At 38.2% G+C, this 18,501-nt stretch overlaps 2 protein-coding genes across 3 annotated transcripts; one reads left to right on the top strand and one right to left on the bottom strand.

Annotated features, from left to right (window-relative positions):
• The first annotated feature begins 604 nt into the window (after positions 1 to 604).
• LOC129360442 (probable G-protein coupled receptor 101) lies at positions 605 to 5,694 on the top strand. The gene has a single exon (XM_055030672.1). The coding sequence runs from the start codon at positions 1,338 to 1,340 to the stop codon at positions 2,679 to 2,681; it is 1,344 nt and encodes a 447-aa protein (XP_054886647.1). The 5' UTR covers positions 605 to 1,337; the 3' UTR covers positions 2,682 to 5,694.
• Positions 5,695 to 6,272: 578 nt separating this feature from the next.
• LOC129360441 (transmembrane 9 superfamily member 2-like) lies at positions 6,273 to 18,340 on the bottom strand. Of its 2 annotated transcripts, XM_055030670.1 has the most exons (18): positions 18,027 to 18,340; positions 17,579 to 17,646; positions 17,393 to 17,486; positions 17,127 to 17,254; positions 16,863 to 16,992; positions 16,107 to 16,234; positions 15,401 to 15,515; positions 15,212 to 15,291; positions 15,000 to 15,105; positions 12,492 to 12,542; positions 12,039 to 12,171; positions 10,747 to 10,866; positions 10,476 to 10,533; positions 10,187 to 10,346; positions 9,941 to 10,092; positions 9,728 to 9,839; positions 9,471 to 9,642; positions 6,273 to 6,803 (listed from the first exon to the last, which is right to left on the bottom strand). In XM_055030670.1, exons 1-18 carry the CDS (start codon positions 18,150 to 18,152, stop codon positions 6,736 to 6,738), a joined length of 2,001 nt encoding a protein of 666 aa, XP_054886645.1. In that variant the 5' UTR covers positions 18,153 to 18,340; the 3' UTR covers positions 6,273 to 6,735. The 2 variants fall into 2 exon arrangements, with proteins under 2 accessions (XP_054886645.1, XP_054886646.1); XM_055030671.1 differs by lacking the exon at positions 12,492 to 12,542 and having other exon boundaries at positions 18,027 to 18,339.
• Between the last annotated feature and the right edge of the window lie 161 nt (positions 18,341 to 18,501).

The following is an 18,501-nucleotide window of genomic DNA, read 5'->3' as shown; positions in this document are numbered from 1 at the left end:
TCATAAAAAATTACAATATTGTTAAAAATGATAGAAGGTTTTAATGTGCAAATTGTCAACCTACTGAAAAGTTGGCCATGTTCTGCACCACAGCTCTTGGCATAAATTTCTGCATCAGTGCAACAAGCTTGGTGGTTCAGAAAGCATATGCAGCCATTTTGTTGACCAACAAAATGGAGTTGACTACAAGTGCATGCCACACTTTTCAGATTTGTAACTTCATTGTACACATTAAAAAAACGTGTGTATGTTTTATTCCTTGTGCGCTTCAGTTAGGCATCTCAGTAAAACAATTGTTTTCGTGACGTGAAAATTTAAGTCCTGTTTTTGTTGTTGTTTTTATTTATTTATTTATTTATTTATTTATTTTTTGCCATAACAGGTACCATATTTTATTTCATAAAATTTTCCTTTTTATTACAAAAATGTACATAAATTCTTCAGGATAACACAATTAACTCTTGTTCTTCCATGATGGATAAAATATGTCTTGCAGATGCTGAAACGCGCTCACATTCATGACAACAGTGGGGGAGAAGAGGAGGACGGGGGGTTGCTGTCGAGCTCCAGCAGCGGCGGCGGGGGAGAGATTTCTGTACAGGTGTCCTATTTTTTTTTTTCTTCTTCTTCTTCTTCATTCTGACACCTCGGAGACAAGATCCGACTATAAGCAGCCTAACACTGCTAAGGAGGAATCGAAGCAGATAAAAATAATAAACGATCCGCCTTGAAAAGAGCCGCGGCGGAGAAGATCTGCCCGTCTGGATGAGAGAACCCCGCTGGGTGAAGACACGCCGCCGACGACAGGAGCCGAGGCACGGATGGAAACCGAGCGCAGCGCAGAGGAGGCGGCATCATCAGGCAAATTATCGCCTCGCTGATCATCTCAAAGCGTTTCATGCATCAGTAACAGATTAGCGGCTGGTGATATTTTCTGTCCGCCGGAGGCTGGGACGGCGGCATCTGCAGTCGCCAAATTCCATTTTTCATTCTGCAGATGTCGGCTGCAGGAAGGAGAAGAAGAAGAAGAAAATGAAGAAGAAGCGGCCTGTTTTTGTCGGGTGAAGCCTTCGGGGATTAATCACTGATCGCCATGAACGGCGAATCAGTGTGGGTTATCTTCATCTGCTCGTGGATAACTCGCGTGGGCAGCTTTCACGCCTTGCGGGTGATGTTGTCACTTTGGATGAAATACGTTTAAAAACAATAATGTGAGATGTGTATTGAAACTCATTGAGGAAGGAATACCACAGCAGCAGATGGGCTGGTGTTAGATGATGATCAGTATGGGACTGACCTGACTTTGTGTCAACACTCTGCTGGGTGCCAGCCGGAAGATGTCATCCTCCCAGGCACCTGGTTTGGGCTCCAATTTCACTGATGATCCCCTGGAGTATGGCTTCACACTGTCCAGTCGGGACCCCGTCTGGTCCTCCTTGGCTGACAGCGTGGTGAGGGTGGTGCTCATATCTGTGATTGTGTGCCTCTCTTTGTTTGGGAATGTGGTCGTTCTCCTGGTTTTCCAAAGGAAGCCTCAGCTCCTTCACGTCGCCAACCGCTTTGTCCTCAACCTCCTCCTGGCGGATCTCCTCCAGACCGTCTTAGTCATGCCGTTTGCCATTGCGGCTGCCTTGCCAGGTGTGTGGCCGCTGGATGCTCGGCTGTGCCAGGCTCTGGTGGTTCTCATGCACCTTTTTGCATTCACCGGAGTCAACACCATCATTGTTGTCTCAGTGGATCGCTACCTGGCCATCATCCACCCTCTATCTTATCCGACCCGCATGACCCCACACTTAGGCACCAATCTGATAATTGCCACCTGGGTGCTGAGCGTCTTGCAGAGTACACCCCCTCTCTACGGCTGGGGCTCCATAGATTTTGACAGTCATTACAAGGTCTGCACAGTGGTGTGGTCCTCCAGCTGGTCCTATTCTGCTCTGGTGTTCACCTTCTCCTTTTGGCTTCCAGTGCTAATCATGCTCGGATGCTACTGGATGGTGTTTAGAGCTGCTAGGAGACAGAATGCATTAGTGCATCCCATTCAGACGCAATCATACTCCCAGCCTTGCCAGCAGGAATTTCAGGGCCCCACCAGTCCGCAGCAGCTTTCTTTACCCCAGCAGGCAAGTTCACCTGAGGGCCCCTATACAGCCCGAAAACACCCTGTTCGAGTTAAACACAGACGGTTCCACTACCACTGCAAGGCAGCTCGTGTAGTATTTGTCATCATGGCTTCATATATCTTCAGTATGGGTCCCTACATCATTCTGAATACCATTTCGATGAGCACCAGAGCCAATGTGTCCCCATGGTTGTCCTCCACTGCCCTTGTGCTATTCTTCTTGCAGTGCTGCCTTCATCCGTACATTTATGGCTACATGCATCGCAGCGTGAGAAAAGAGTTCCTGGCTTTGCTTTATGGGATGCTCTGCAAGCAGGGCCGTCCACGACACAGCTCCACGGTGGAGGGTTGCTTCACCGCGACGGAGGGACACCCCAATGCTCACCCTCACCTCCCCAGTCTGGCTGCTCGAGTTTTCCCCATGCAGACTTGGGAAGAGTGCACAACGTCCTCCTCTCCTACTTGTGAGAGGAAGTCAAGAGACAGCCGCAGAGAGACCACCTCTACCAGTTTCAGCTCAGAGAGAGAGCTTCCTGTTCACGGCCAGAAAAGCTCATGATCTGCACTGCAATCATCAGAAAGTAAATCTTTATTCCTATGTGAGAAGTTCCTGTGGATGGGAGGCGATAAATGTGGATCTCGCCTACTGAGCTTATAATCAGTGGTACTGAACACATTCTCATTCACTTATCAATCGTTTGATGGTTTGTCTTAAACGGAAAAGTGTGGGCTTTTTGAAATTAGGTTTCCTTAAATAAGAAGATAATATTTTAACAGCAGTAGGTAACTCTCTAGATTGCAGCAGACTCCTACTGTCTTTAAACAGCAAAACACATTTATGTAAACACAGTTTCATGAACCTTTAAATTGCTCTAGTGTTGGCATTGGGTGGTTATTTTCACAGAACTTGGTGCTTACAGTCTGTTTGATTTGTATAGGAAGCTCAGATCTGGGTGAAGGCGTCACATCCAAGAGTTTTCTTGTTGTGATTCGGAAAACTCAACTGGATTTGCTGTTTGTTGTTGTGGTAACCAACTAAATACTGTATTTTCTTCTATTTTATGTGTACAAATTCTAAAGAAACATTGTAACCATTAAATGATATGAAATGTATAGGAGACCTTATACATTTTATGTTATCGGTACAAGGACATAACTGATGGTGCACTCCTTCCTTCCTTCTTTCCTTTTTTCTTTCCTTCTTTCCTTCCTTCCTTCTTTCCTTTTTCCTTCCTTCCTTCCTTTCTTTCTTTCTTTCTTTCTTTCTTTCTTTCTTTCTTTCTTCCTTCCTTCCTACCTTCCTTCCTTCCTTCCTTCCTTCATTTTCTCTGTTTCTTGTGTAACTAATCAACAGCTCATGTGTTAATAGCGTAGACAACAATGGGTTAAAGGTTTATAAAATGGTGCTCCAAAAAACCTTCTTTCAGATTTTGAGCCTGGAGTTTTTTTAAGATGGTAGAAGACCATATCAGTGTCCCTCTTGGGGCAGCCATTATTTTTAAGCCAATCTGGATTTATATTAAATAAAGTGAGTTATCTACTGCAGTTAAGATATTATCAGAACCTAACCTCAGAAATCCCAAACTATCCCTTTATGCTTCTCCAATGGAGTTTGTCATACAAGGGGGAAAGTTTTGTCCAGTCAAGAGTATCAAAACTGGCTGAGGGTTTTTTAATATGTAAATGCAGTTATAAAAGTTACAACATAGATTGTATGTACAAGACTTGCTGTTGTCATCATGTTCTGTCTGTAAAACCATCATCAGAAGTATCCAATATTGTAATTACTGATGTTTGAGTTTCAAAATGGACCTTTAAAACATTTTTTTAATTTTAACTAATCAATCTAGACCTTTCCCTAAAATGAAATATCATCTTTTTTCTGACACAAACCATTGATATCTTGAATTAATTGTTAGTTTAGCAAGACCTCTCCTCTAGTGTGTTTAATGGGAAGCATGCTGGAGGGCACAGCTTTATTTCCATCATATCAACTCAGGGTGCTGCTCGCAGACTAAGAAAAATGATGTGCCCATATCAATTCAATTTTTAGCTTGTAAATATTAATTTTCTGCAACTCCTCTTAGTCTTGAAGCGCCTTTTTGGAGAATAGAAAGAATGATTCACTGTGCCTGTAAGCGAAAGGACGTAGAAGGGTTATAATTCCCTTTAGTTAATAATATGGACAAACAAACACACGCATCAGTTTCTAGTTTGTTCTGGCAAAACCTGAAGCTTTTTACTTCTCGAGTGTGTCAGATTTGGACTCAGTATTTACTGCCTTTTTAACGATCGCCTTTCTTTAGAGAGTCAGAGTATTTTCTTCAACACCACACAACATGGAGAGCAACGTGTGATAAAAATATAACAGTGTACCAGTTTTTTTAAACAAGCAGCATGCCAGGAGAGCTTATGTAACAGATTTCTTACATTCCATTAAACACATGTAAAGGTGTAAGATACCTCTTTGAGAAAAATTAGAAAGAATTTTGACTCTTCAAAACATCTTTGTTTCATTTAAACATAAATTAAATTCCAGAAGACGACTGGCTTGAATCTGCAAATTTCAGTCAATCTTGAAGGTGTCCATTTTGGCGAACGTCCTTCTTTCTCCTCTCTCAGTATATGCAGATGTGATCAGATGTGCCAGAGTTCCAGCAATTTCCATTTCATGGCAGACTTTCCTTAAAATCTTAACCAATTTCTTTTCACATAAAAGTGAATGTTTGGTTCCAAGAGGTGGCATATCTTAACAAATTGCACTTAGGTACAGTTATTTGAATCAATAATCTTAAAATCTTTGGTTGTTTAGAGGATCAATCTTTCCTTTGGACTTTCCCATTGATCTGAGTATTGATCTGTTTGATGAAGTTATACAATCATTCCATGGTGGACAGATACTAAAGCATATTATTTAAAACCTCTGAATGTGTTCCTGGCCCTGCTGAGTGTATGTAAATGTCTGACTGCACCAACAGTGTTACAGAGAAAAGTATATTTAGGAAGCCGTAAGCTTGACTAGGGCTCATTTTAACAGCAGGTTTTCCCTTTGTTTTGGTATTTCTATAACTATTTGTTAAAGGAAAAATTGTTTTTCCCCTAGTGTGTTATTTTTCATACTATATTGTAATAGATTTGTATGTTTTTTTTTCTTTCTGTTACCTGCCTTTGTTATAAACCTGTATTTATCCAGAAGGTCAGTAGAGAAAACATATTTGACAATCAAACTTGTCAGAATCTTTCAATAGAAGTTTGCATTGCAGCAAATAAGAGAAAATGTTTAGACTTTGAAAACTACATATTTTGTGCATTTGTATTAATTTGGTTGGAATAATAAATGCTGTTTGTTGTTTAATAATAAACTGTATGTAATGTATAAGAAAAATAATGTCATGTTACATTGAGGTTTGTCCAAGAAATATTTAAAATCAGGATTTCTTTCTGTCTTCAGTTAGTCACACTTAGTTTTAATTAAATGGATAAATTATACAAATTAATTTATCACCAGTATATTACGATATACTCATTTGAATTACTGCATCAACAGTTTGAAATACAACATCTTAATCTGCTTTCCATGTAGTTTTATAATAGAAAACGTTGCATGAGATCATTACTGAATGGGAGCTGCTAGTCTAAAGTCCAGAGATAAGTAGAAAGAAGTGACATTTTATAGTAACTCAAAAACAATACCACCATTTTCCCTTTAAATTAATTACATTTATTTGTAAAGTTTCCACCTCTGATGAAGACTCCCCAATGCTAGAAGCACACAGCAGTGGTGCTTATGCAATTAACAGCTTAACTTTAGAGATCATTAAGGGATGCATCTCAATGGAGTACATAGTAAGTAACTTCATGGTCTGCATTGCAATTAAAGTTGGAATTTTTTTTTCTGTGAGCAAACACATTGAAATATTCTTAATATGTAACACACTGCAGTCACTCTAACACAGGCGTGCCTTCAGAACCTGCATCATCCTTCTACTCTACAGAATCTTAATTTGAAGAAAATGGAAATCATCATACCGGTGTCAGTGTTTTATATGTTTAAACTACATATTTAAAGGATATTTAAAGGATTTAAGCCCAATTCACACCTACAAATCAAAATATGCAGAAAATGAAAAAACCCCACAAGAGGCTCTCATAATGGTGACAGTCTTTAAGAAGCATTCTCACTCTCCCTCTTTATACAACATATGTACACATTTTGTTTTCCAAATCATTACAGAACAGAAAAAAGGAGGATTTAGCCATGAAAGAATAGAAAAACCAAAACACTAGATATTTCACTTCCTTTAGAAAATTAAAGTAAAACAAATGATTCATGGTGCCAACTTAATCACTGGAACCCTCACTGATTTTCAAGGCGCCATTCAGAAGATAACGGATCAACAGTGAAACAATATGATATACATATATATTTATATTTAAAATGAAAAAACAAAAGCAACAGAGGTTTAAAGCACAAAAAAGGACGGGCTCTGCTCTGTGAGTTTTTCTATCACGTGATGGTTTCAGTTCCAGTCCATTTAGACCACTTCATGACAAAGGCAGCACTGAGGAGCCCAGCGCTGTGGCAGCAAGATGTTAGTCCATGCTTCTGTCCTCTAGTCCACCTTCACCACACTGTAGATCTTATTGACAAACCAGAAGCAAGCAAAGAAGCCAATTGTACCTAAAGGTGGGAGACAGAAAAAATACATGTTAAAAAAATTAATTAACTATGATTTTAACAAGGCAAGATTGGCATAAACTTGAATCCCTGACACAATGAGTTAAAACCCTCAATTATATTATTTCAGCTGTATGAAGGACACAAATTTAATTTTAAAAAAATTTAACAATCAAGAATTATTTTTAACAAAATACTTACTGGTATCTTATAACTCCAAAAGAGAAATATATATTATCATATGAACTGATCTGTTTTTAGAGACTTTGCAAAGGGCACACAAAGTACACTAAAATAGTTTGTAAAATAGTTTCTTCCTTTTATTTGTGGGAAAAATATTCTATATAACTAGAGATAATTTCCCCCAAATTGTAAGTTATTATCTCGACCAAAGACCTGCAATCATTACAACCGTCAGTCCAGCTAAATAAAACTCCTTTAGAGCCAGTAATGCTACAGGAGAATATATAGATATATAAATATCACTGATACTGGTCCTTTTGTTATGTAAAAAAAGAAAAGGAAAAAAAGAGCCTGAATTTATTATTATTATTAGATTGTTGTTCAAAAATAGTTGTATTTTTATTGTAGAAGGTCCAAAAGCAACTTTTCTGGAGTAAAAGTTTGCAAAAGACATAAATGTATTGCCAAAGCCAAATCTTATTAGTCATTATCAATGCCAATATGGGAAAAAGTCTAATTGGGTTTGGGTTGCAAATTTTCTCAGTAAAGAATCTGAATCATTTCATCTGGGTGTAAAACCCTGTCTGACTGCTGAACCACACATAAAGCCCCCAGCAGAAAAAAAGTTGTGATCAAAGTTGGGATGAGATGGCAAAGAGACAACAAAATAAAAAGTGAAAAGAGGATTAGGAGTATTTAAATCAAAACTAGCAGAAAGGAGGGAAACTAATCATCTTTTTCCTGAACTGCAGAACGACTTTGCAGAGATAATCTTTTGACATCTTGTCCGCTTGCTACTTATAGCTCTGACCCAAGACAGTGTCAACCAAAACAGCCGTGACGAGCGTTGCCACGGACTAAATTTTTATCTTGTCTAATGACAGAATAATACCAGGACATATGTCACCATCAACAGCTTGGTGAGCCAAATGATCTTGTGCAACACACAGACTAGGCGGATATGTGCTCATTATTCCCTACTTTATATTATCCTCTTTCTGCTGACAACCTGAATCTCATTTGAGTGGGCAAGAAAGCTCAACAGCGCCACATATATCCGCAACTGGAAAAATCTAGACTATTAATGTGGCTTGTAAGAAACAGCCCTACAGGAAAATGAAATCTAAATTTCAAAGTTTTTCAGCAAAAGGAAGCAGGAAGTGCTCTAAAACTTCCTGGTAGATTGCTTTGTGAACTATGGACTTGATAAAGACTGGACAGAGATCTGGGTGTGATGATGGACTCTGACCTGAATATTAAGAGCCACATAAAGGTACTTACAAAGTCAGCCTTCTATCACCTGAAGAACATTTCCAGGATTAAATGACTAATGTCCCAGAAAGATCTAGAAAAACTCATTCATGTGCTTATCATTAGTTGCATTGATTACTGCAATAGTGTCTTCACAGATTTAATTTAATTTTTTTTAAAAGAGAGCGAGAGAAACAAAGAAAGAGAGAGAGCTGCAGCTGACCCAGAACGCTGCTGCTTGCATTCTCGCTAAAACCAGGAAAATAATCATCAACCCAGTTGGAAAAATCCTTATTTTGGCTGCCCGTAGCTCAGAGAATAGACTTTACAATATTTCTATTAGTTTATAAATCACATAATTACAAACTTCCAAATCTCTCAGTTTTTCTGTTTCTGGTCTGATCTGCATCCTCAGAACCAGAACCAAACATGGAGAAGCTGCATTTTGCTTCTAAGACCCACAAATCTATAACAAGCTTCCAGAAATCTGCAAAACATCTGAAACACCAAGTTCCTTTTAATCAAGACTGAAAACCCACCTACTTAGAGCTGCTTTTGATTAATAATACATACAAATAAACTTGATTGATTGAATCATTTCAGGCCTGCCATCATACCAATTGTGTGTGATTTTTTACTACATTATTCTTTCCACTCAGCTTTACATTAAGCCAGCTTCTTTATCAACAGTTTTTAAGTGACATACCAGATGAAAAAGTCATCAGTGACAACTGACTGTCAGCAGTCTTCCCCAATTCACAGAATAACATTAAACCTGATTTTCAATTGGTCTTAAATTATACTTTCATTTTCTGAGAACTCAATTCTGGATGTTCATTGTAAGCCATTGTCATCTGAATGAACAGAGTCAAACACTTTTGAGTGCAACAATTATTAGTTTTATTGTGGAAATTTAAGTATTGAAATTCATTCCTTTTTCATTGTACCACTTTGTAGATACTTTTTCTTATGTGTGCGAGTACAAAGGGTCACTGAAATGAGAGCAAACAAATGTTGAGTAATTTCCTTATGTCAATTCGTAGAACAGGATTTTGAATGCTGGCAATCTGACTATCCACTGGTATCAGATTACCTTTGAATAGATGGCATAACCCATACTCTTGACTGATTTTAAACTTTCACTGAATGTAATGAGACATAGAACAAACTCATGTCTGCAATACACACCAACAAGGATGAAACAAAACAATTTTCATTAAAAAGTAAAATTCTTACCTGTAAAGAGGAAGAAGATGAGAACCATAATCATAGTGTATCCAAAGTACAGTATAGTGCTTGCCGCGCCAATTATTTGCAGCTTCGAGAAGAAGTAGTGCACAGCATAGATGAAGAGATAGACTGCCGTGAAGCCGCTGGTCAGGAATGAACGCCACCACCAATGGTAGTCCTGGATAAATCAGACAAAAAATGATGAGTTAGGGTCTGCAAAAACAATTAAAAAATAAAAAAATCTAGTCAAAACATTCAGGTACCTCAGCACACAGGTGGAAGTAGCACAGCAGAATTGTGGCCTCAGAGCAGGTGATCAGGAGAATAATGAAAACCAGGAACAGGAACCCAAACATGTAGTACATCTGATGAGACCTAAATCAAAAGTCTTAATTCATTCACCTTGTAAACATGTTTAAGTATATAATATTGGAGTTGGCAATTTTTCAGAAATGGCGGTTATTTGACATTTGTACCAAATGCTGTTGAGGATGAAGAACAGCTGGATGAAGATGCAACCAAAGGGAAGGATGCCACCCATCACGATACCAGGGATGGGCTTAGTGAAGAAGGACTGCTCAGGAATTTGACGAGGGATTTGATTTGTCCGCACCGGTTGCTCAATTGCCTGCGCCAAAAAATAAAAACGTAAAAAAATGAAGGCTTGCAAGAATCCAAAAATAAAAAGGCATTTCTCTATGTTTTGTGAAGATGTAACTCACAGGTTTCTTGAATCCAAAGTAGGCACCAATGAAGGTGAGAGGAACAGAGATTCCAAACCACATGGCCAGAATGGCCACCAAAGTACCGAAGGGGATTGCAGCAGAGGAACCCTCCACCCAAAGGATCAGGTTCATCAGAAAGAAGTCCGCAAATACAATCCTAAAGAAAAAAATAGAAAACTCAATATAAGGGAAAATCATACGCTGGACAAAATCAGTATGCAAGCCTCCAGACCTGCTAAAACAGAAGCGCATAAAATGTGAGCATTTGCTAAGCTAAATAACAAACCCTGGGCACAGGAGAGCTGTCAGCAACACGTTGGTCTTCCATTTTTCACCTCCAAAAGCTGTTAAGAAGGAGAGGAAAGAAGTAATTATTGTGACAGGAACAATGGCAACAAAGTTTGCATGAAAGGTTATACAAAGCTGATTTATCTCTGAGACATCCTACTACATTATCTAAACTGAGAGGGTGACAAATCACAAAACAACTTTTATTTTTTTTATTTTTAAAAAGCTACTTTGTACAACTGTAATTTTCATACAAAGTGGATAATTACTTTTGTAAAGACGTGCAGACACGTAGCCAGCAGGTGTTCCCAGCAGGACCCAGAGAACCACAGCACAAGTCATCAGAGCCCCTCTGTTGGCAGGAGACAGGAATCCAAGACAGGCCAGGACTAAAGTGGGCAGAAAGTCATGAATTCATCATTTCAAACATAATGTATGTAGAATGTAAAAGACAAAGCACTTTAATAGAAAGCCTGGCCAACTTAAGAATGTAAAATGTGTATATTGTATCATAAACTGCATTACATGTACTGTAATTTAAGTTGAAAGCTCTATGCTTAGTACAGATTCAGAACATCTGTTTTCATTTAACTCCCAAAACAATATTCATGATAAAAGTTGGAGTGTTTTGTTGCCGAGTGTGAAGCAGCCGGGATGAGGATCAGTGCTTCCAAATCCGAGACCATGGTCTTCAATTGGAAAAGGGTAGAATGCCTTATTTGGGTCAGGGGGAGTGTCCTGCCCCAAGTGGAAGAGTTCAAGTATCTCGGGGTCTTGTTCACGAATGAGGGAAGAAGGGAGCGGGAGACTGACAGGCGGATTGGCGCGGCGTCTGCTGTACCGGTCCGTCATGGTGAAGAAAGAGTCTGGGCTGCCCTTCTTAAGTTGCTACCCCCATAACCCGACCCCAGATAAAGCAGAAGAAAATGGATGGATGGGTGGGTCATCTGATCAGAATTAGATGACAATTTAAAGAAGCTTTCTCATTTTATTTTGACCATGAGGAAACAGAGAATCATGCTCCAATGCCACATGTTCCTTGAAACCTTGAACACCCTTTATGGGTTGAATTTATTCACAACCATACAAAATTATTTGTTTTCATGCTGTCAAGATAGGGCAGGACGATCTGGTTGACAAACGTATGATACAAGTATTTCACATCAGTCGGTAGATAATTATTGATTTTTTTTTTTGTTTGTTTTAAATATCTGAAATACTACCAAGCTGATTGCAAGACATTAGTTGATGCCACATATCTTGGTCAGCTAGCTATGAAGGGTTTGGATCAGCGTTCAATGAATATTCTATGTACTGAATAGTCTATCAGATGTATTATCTACTGACATTGACCACATGTCAATCACGACATATACTTTTATTGATTTATTGTCCAGCCCTATGCAGCAAAGTTATTTTTAAGCTAACCTTTACATGTTAGCTTAAAAACATCTAGTCTTCAGATAGACATCAACCTAGCTGAAGGTACGTTTGTGTAAACAACTTGCAGGACATTAACAGCAAAACATCTGGACAAACGTGAGAAGAGAGAAATCCTTACAGAGTGTGATGAAGGTCATGATGAAGATCTGGGTGCCCTGTCCAATGAACACAGACAGCAGCATCCCCTTCCTGGGAGGACGGAAAACATCTCCATGCACTTGCTTCCATCCTGACTCCTCCTGTGCGTCTTCCTGGGGGGCAAATGTCAACAGAAGGGTCAAGGGAGAGACTCAAATTTCTACAAGTTCAAAGTCAAAAAGGCTGCCAACCACCAGATACTCATTCCTGCTAGACAAACACATATATGTGAAGACAGGTTTTAAAAAGGTGTAAAATTTGGTGTGAACAAACTAATTTCAAGGAAAAATTATTTTTTTCCCTTTTTCTGACAGATTTAACTCATAGTTTAAAGGTCCACACCACATTTTACATTCCATGTGTTCCGTTTGCCAGAATCATACCCAAGCACCTGATTTGGTTCAATCTTTAAAATGGATTTCATTAAGCTTACATAGGGTAGAGAAGATTTTTCCGTGGCCGGTGTAAGCTTTATCAAGTCTCCCTGTGAAATGTAACAGAATATTTGTAATTTTGGATGCAATGCACTCGTGCTGGGTGGCATTTTACACTGCAGATTTAAAGCATAAGCCACACAAATAAGCACAAGCAGACCAGTGAATGGTGTTACTAAGAAAATAAACTCCAGTCTCCAATGTGTTAGGATTATTTCTTCAGTTAAACCTCTAAATTCCTCATGAAAATCCTTATCTAGAGTGATATGGATCTTCCCCCCTGCTCTGCCTTATTTCACACATGTTTCTATCTGATTAGTCTCAGCAATAAAAGCATTCAATAATAGACACACATTCAATAAATGAAAATACCATTCAAAACTTAATTTCATTCATTCAAAAAGTGACACTCATTCCAATATTTTCTAACTGGTCTGTATTGAAATCTGCACTGGAAAAATACAATATCTGCTGGTGCCTCTGGAACCTCAAGGTGGAGGATCCTCCAGAGGCTTGCAGTGCATGAACCTACTATGGAGCCCCCCTAGCCAGAGCTCACAAGCAGAAACAGTCGCAGTGGGCCCAGCCACACATGAAGATTAATTTTCAAACAGACTTGTTCACTAATGACTGCTGTACAACCCTGGATGGTCCAGATGGATGCAGTAGTGGATTTATGGTGGATGGCCACCACATCCCAACACGGCTGTGACGTTAGCAAGGAGGTAGTGGAGTCATGCTTTGGGCCGAAATCATGAGAAGCATTGGTCGGTTCCTTCAGAGTCCCCGAAGGTGTGAAAATGACCTCAGCAAAATATATGGACTTTCTGACTGATCACTTTCTTTCGTAATTCAAAAAGAAGAGCTTGCATGACAATGCACCATCTCATGCTGCAAGGAATATCACTGTGTCATTGGCTGCTATGGGCATAAAAGGGGAGAAACTCATGGTTGGTCACCATCCTCTTCTGACCTCAACCCTATTGATAACCTTTGGAGTTTCCTGAAGCAGAAGATCTGAGGGTGGGATGCAGTTCATATCAAAACAGCAGCTCTGGGAAGGTATTCTGACATCCTGCAAAGAAATTCAAGTAGAAACTATCCACAAACTCACAAGTTCAGTGGATGCAAGAATTGTGCAGGTGATCTCAAAGAAGGGCTCCTATGTTAACATGTAACTCGTCTGTTAAGATGTTTTTGATTGAAATAGCTTTGATTTTAGTACATGTGACCACTTAATGCTGCACATTCAGAGGATGACTGTTTGCAACTCTTTATAATCCATAAAATGTTTAGAAAATCTGCTGTGCATAATAATTTGAAACAGTGCATTTTGAGTTTTTTATTTTAAAAAAAAAATAAAACTGTTCTCATGGGGAGCTTTGTTCAGTAAAATTTTATTTATGCTATAATAGTTCATAACGTAAAATTATACTCACCATCATTTGCATTGACCATCTAAGAAAATCTGAGAAAATATCACTTGCATAACAATTTGGAGCACAGTCAGGTGTAGTAAGAAAACCACCCTTGTTTAATTAATTGTTAATTTTTATCAGACAGTAATAATAGTCTGTTTGTAATAATTTCCAAAAAGGAAAATGCTGAAGCATTTTTGGTACAAATGGCAATTGAAAATATTCTGGTTTCATAACACCAACAGGGCTCATCTTGTGTGAGTGATAGCAAAAATGATTACGCAAACCTGCACTCAAGAACTTATCATCATAAGAAAGCTAGCTGGACAGCAAAGACAAGCCAGTAACTAACACATACAGACATGTTCTATTGAATAAACACTTTAACGAGAATTACTAGGAAGATATATAGCTTAAGCAAGTTGACCATGTAACACTCTCACTGTGGCTAAAGATTTGCTTAAAAAGTTCTTCCTTGTTGTGACGCAGCTTTTAGTGGGAGTTCCTTGTTAAAACATTCATGTCATCAACAGTCAAACAGAATTTTATTCAAAAAACAACAGCATTTACATATGATGACTGAAAAGGGTCTCATGAACCACCTTATTTGTTTATTCGCATCTATACTGGTTGTGGTTATTAGGGCAAAGTCCTAATGCTGCAATGTAAGTGTAAACCCAATGTACTCCATTGTCTTGTTTCATACAACGCTGATGGCCTGAAAGTTGTGCTTATGCCTTAAGGAAAATACATTTTTTGCAATTTTTGTGAATGCTTTACTCAAACTATAATATTTACTGTTCATGGAAGAAATAATTTGAAAAATTAGAATCTCAAGATCAATTTAAGCTCTTGTAATATCGCATGCAGGATTCTAAAAAAATTTTAAATGTGGCTAAAAAAATATGATAAATGTAAAAGTGTGTTTCTTCTTAGAAGTAACTCTCAAAAGAGCTTGCTTAATAGGAGATTTTCCATCAGAAATGCAGCTGCTTTCATTCACAACATACAAATACAATACCCCGCAATGTATTTTTAGTAGGAATTTTTAGTGCATATCAGAACAGGAAAGTCAAACAGCGCCTTTACCTGATCCACCTGGTTGTATCTGGCAATGTCCTTATGAAGGGTTCTCAGCATGATCATGGCAACCATGCCAGACAGGAAAAGCACAATGACCAAGGAGTTCATGATGCTGTTGAACAAACAAGACACGTCTTAATCCAAATACAGAGAATAATGAGCTCGTCAATAGTAATGGCAGTTTTTTTAAGCAAAAAAGCATTAAAATGTATTCAGACCTAAACCACTGGATGTTGGTATGTGGCATGGAGACCAGGATGTAGTCCCACCGAGAGGCCCATTTGATGGTATTATTTTCCTGTAAAATAAATTTTAGAAAAAGCAATAATCAGGTAACAGTTTTCTCCTTACAGACCATGAACCGGGAGCACATTACTAAAAAGTATAGTCACATATAAAAGGCTTACCTCAAATGTTACAGAATAGGTGTAAACGATTGTTACATCCTCTTTAAAATCCCCTGGCACTTCCATTGGATTTCCTGATTCACAGTTTGGTTTGTTTTCATCTGCTTGTTTGATGCTGTTTGCAAAAAAAAAAAAGTTAACTTATGTTAAAATGTAATTGTTAAGAACAAAAGCCAACTGTCATTTAGACCATAACCTTAACTATTTGCTGTAAGAGCATCTCAGTGCATAATAACCACTTTATGTTTAAACATGTTTTTGTGTCCTTTAGGACAAAAACAGAAAAACAAGTCTGCAAAAATGGTAGAACACATAAATATTGAGAGTTAATGTCAACTACATCCATTTATTATTAATTTCAGTTTGATATACTAACAATTTCCAAATTGTTATTCCTCACTCGAAATACTTCCGGTCAAATATGTCTATTTTATAAGCAAAGTAAAACCATAGTAGCCTTTCAACCAGCTGCCTGGCAGTGAGCAGCAACAGGGAGAGACAGTGGAGCACTTTGTTGCTCTCTGGTAACTCCTCAGTCAGTAATGAGTATGAATAAAACTTTTTGTGGTTTTTAAATGTGAAACTATTGAAAACCTCTGTGTACAGCCATGTTGAAAGGTGACGTATGCCTGAGTGAGATGCATTGAAAATGTTTTTAATACATAAATAGTAGCTGTTTGTCCATCCACGTCCACTTGGCACTCACCTCTTTGGTTCAAGAGTTGCAGCAACCAGGCGAGCGCCTCGCCAACCTTCAGTTTGTCCGCTGTGGTAAGTGATCTTTATGTCCACATGGTTGAAGACATAAAATGTGTTTTTCTTGTTGAACTCAGACTGAAAAAAGACCAAATTTGTCTCATTAGTCAATATCCATTCCAGCTTTAACTTCACTTGAACATATTGAACTTGTGCTACTGTGTGACAGGTGAAAGTCATAAAATTCATTCAGTTCTTCCATCATATTAATATCTTTCCTTGGTCTCCCAAAATAAGATAAAAAAACATGAAAGCACAAGCAAACTTATAAGTACAATCACCAAAAAAATATTTTTTGGTAAATTAATCTGATCTGAAGGTTCATTCCTTTATTTTAAAAAAAATCTTTGTCTATAACAGTTACCAACTAAAACCTAAACTAAATGAGAGTGCATTTAAAGACAATAAAAACTGTAAGATAAAAATGCATTCTTTTTGCTGCTGCTGTACCCAGTCAAACTGGTATCACTGGTTGGTAAATCCAACTGGTTACATTGACTGCTAGCGTAGCTTTTTTGCTATCAGTTTTACAGTCACTCAGGCTGTTTCTACCAATTTACTTTAAATACACAATGTCATCTCTGTCCTTCTTAAGAGAAAAATACTTTAAAGAAAATAGCTACTAGCTGCTGTTAATTTAATTTCACACATTCCTATAATAAAATCACAATGCAGAAATTAAAAAAAGCAAGAAACCAAAACTCACATTAATTACACAGGCATCTTTTGCTCGACCATCTGTTGTGACAAGACAGCCAATGGGGAAGCCAGGGTTGCAATACTTTTGACCGTCTTCAACGTCATAGCACCATGTCACTGGCATGTTGTCGATAATCCTTGAAAAATACATTTACAATTATAAAGGTTTGCTTAAACACTTTGCTTTGTTCATTTTCTATAAATTAGCACTAATTCTTAAGCAGAACTTAAATCAGCAAGCATCTTCTAATGGCCTGTATCGGCCACTAACCAGTGATGCTGGTAATTCAGCTGCATTCCCATCTTGAGAAAATCCAGTTTTGGTGGATCATCTTTGTTTGCTGTCTTGTAAGTCTTGGTGCAAACTTTCTGGCATTTTACATCTTCTTTAAACTTGAACTGCAAAGACAGACCAACAAAATATTTTTTTTTTTTTTTTGCTGCAATATGGATAAAGATTTTGTAGAATGAATGGTGCATCTCTGAAAACATAGAATGAATGAAACAACAAATATTTGCCATCATTCAGGCTCTCACCTTGTAAGGGGAAGACTCAATTCGCTCACCAAATAGCACCTGTCCCAGGTTCTCCGATGGCCTCTTCTCATGGTCATCTTTGCAGAAGTCAAACCTTTAGCAAATATTTAAATGATCACCCACAGAAAAATGATAATACTGATCAAACCTTTTTATTTTTTTTATCTAAAATATCAAATGACTTACATATCATATTCGTAAGGCAGAACAGACTCCACTGAGTCCAAACGATTAACAAACAGCTCAATCTGCGTCTGCAAAGAAGATACTTTATAATTTAACTTTTACTGAATATTTAAAAAAAAGAAACTAATGAGCCTGAAATGATCCCAAATAGAAAAATAATTATCACACATAGAAACTTTTTTATGACATTAGAGGCAAAACCACAAGACAATGGCTTTTAAGCAATTACTAGAGAGACGAAACAATACAAAGTGCCTAAACATCATCACGATGTGCCAGTATCCTGTTCCAGACATTAGCCGGGGCCTAGAGGACAAGTGGCTAGCTACTGCTATTGCTGCCAGTTGGAAAAAAGACGTTAAAAACACACGGAAAAATTTAGAAACTTCTACTGATGAACACTGACAGAACTTATTAACAATTGCTGCTCCACCGAAAAAAATCATACCTGGCATTCTTCGGTCTCTTTATCACAAAAACTCACGGGAGCTAAACCCGGAAGATAAAACGCCGAGCATGAACTGAAATATACGACTAGAAAATAGACCAATCCAACTGCCAGTCGCGTCTTCATTTTAACGCGGGCGAAGCTCTCCAACGATGCGATATCTTGACGTTAAAGGCGGCGTATCCCCTAGTTTATAAGGGCCTACTGTTCACCGGGTATCTACAGCTGACTAAAAGCCGTCTTGCTAACTCGGGATACGGACACCGATCCAGACTGACAACGTCCCACCTCTGTCAAGCTATGCGGATGTCACGGGGTCTTCCTTTCAAAGTAAAGGTACGAAGGATTCGGTCTGCTCCAAATGTTGGATTTCTGTGTTTTAAGATGATGCAAAACTGCCTATAATACAATTTGTATTAAAATATTTTAAAATATGTTTTACTTATATTATAACGAAATGATCTGGACGCTTAAA

This window comes from Poeciliopsis prolifica, unplaced genomic scaffold (assembly GCF_027474105.1).
Source record: "Poeciliopsis prolifica strain line A6 unplaced genomic scaffold, Auburn_PproV2 SCAFFOLD006, whole genome shotgun sequence".
NCBI classification, from domain to species: domain Eukaryota; kingdom Metazoa; phylum Chordata; class Actinopteri; order Cyprinodontiformes; family Poeciliidae; genus Poeciliopsis; species Poeciliopsis prolifica.
The sequence above is the reverse complement of the archived record's forward strand: the minus strand, read 5'-3'. Positions and strand labels throughout refer to the sequence as shown.

Bases quoted from the DNA above. Each gene is read 5' to 3' on its own strand.
- LOC129360442 (XM_055030672.1), top strand. From the start codon at position 1,338: ATGTCATCCTCCCAGGCACCTGGTTTGGGCTCCAATTTCACTGATGAT.
- LOC129360441 (XM_055030670.1), bottom strand. From the start codon at position 18,152: ATGAAGACGCGACTGGCAGTTGGATTGGTCTATTTTCTAGTCGTATAT. The intron at 15,516-16,106 runs GTGAGTGCCAAG...TTTTGCAAACAG, and splicing joins GCAACTCTTGAACCAAAGAG to CATCAAACAAGCAGATGAAA. The intron at 10,347-10,475 runs GTTTGTTATTTA...TTTTTTCTTTAG, and splicing joins ACAGCTCTCCTGTGCCCAGG to GATTGTATTTGCGGACTTCT.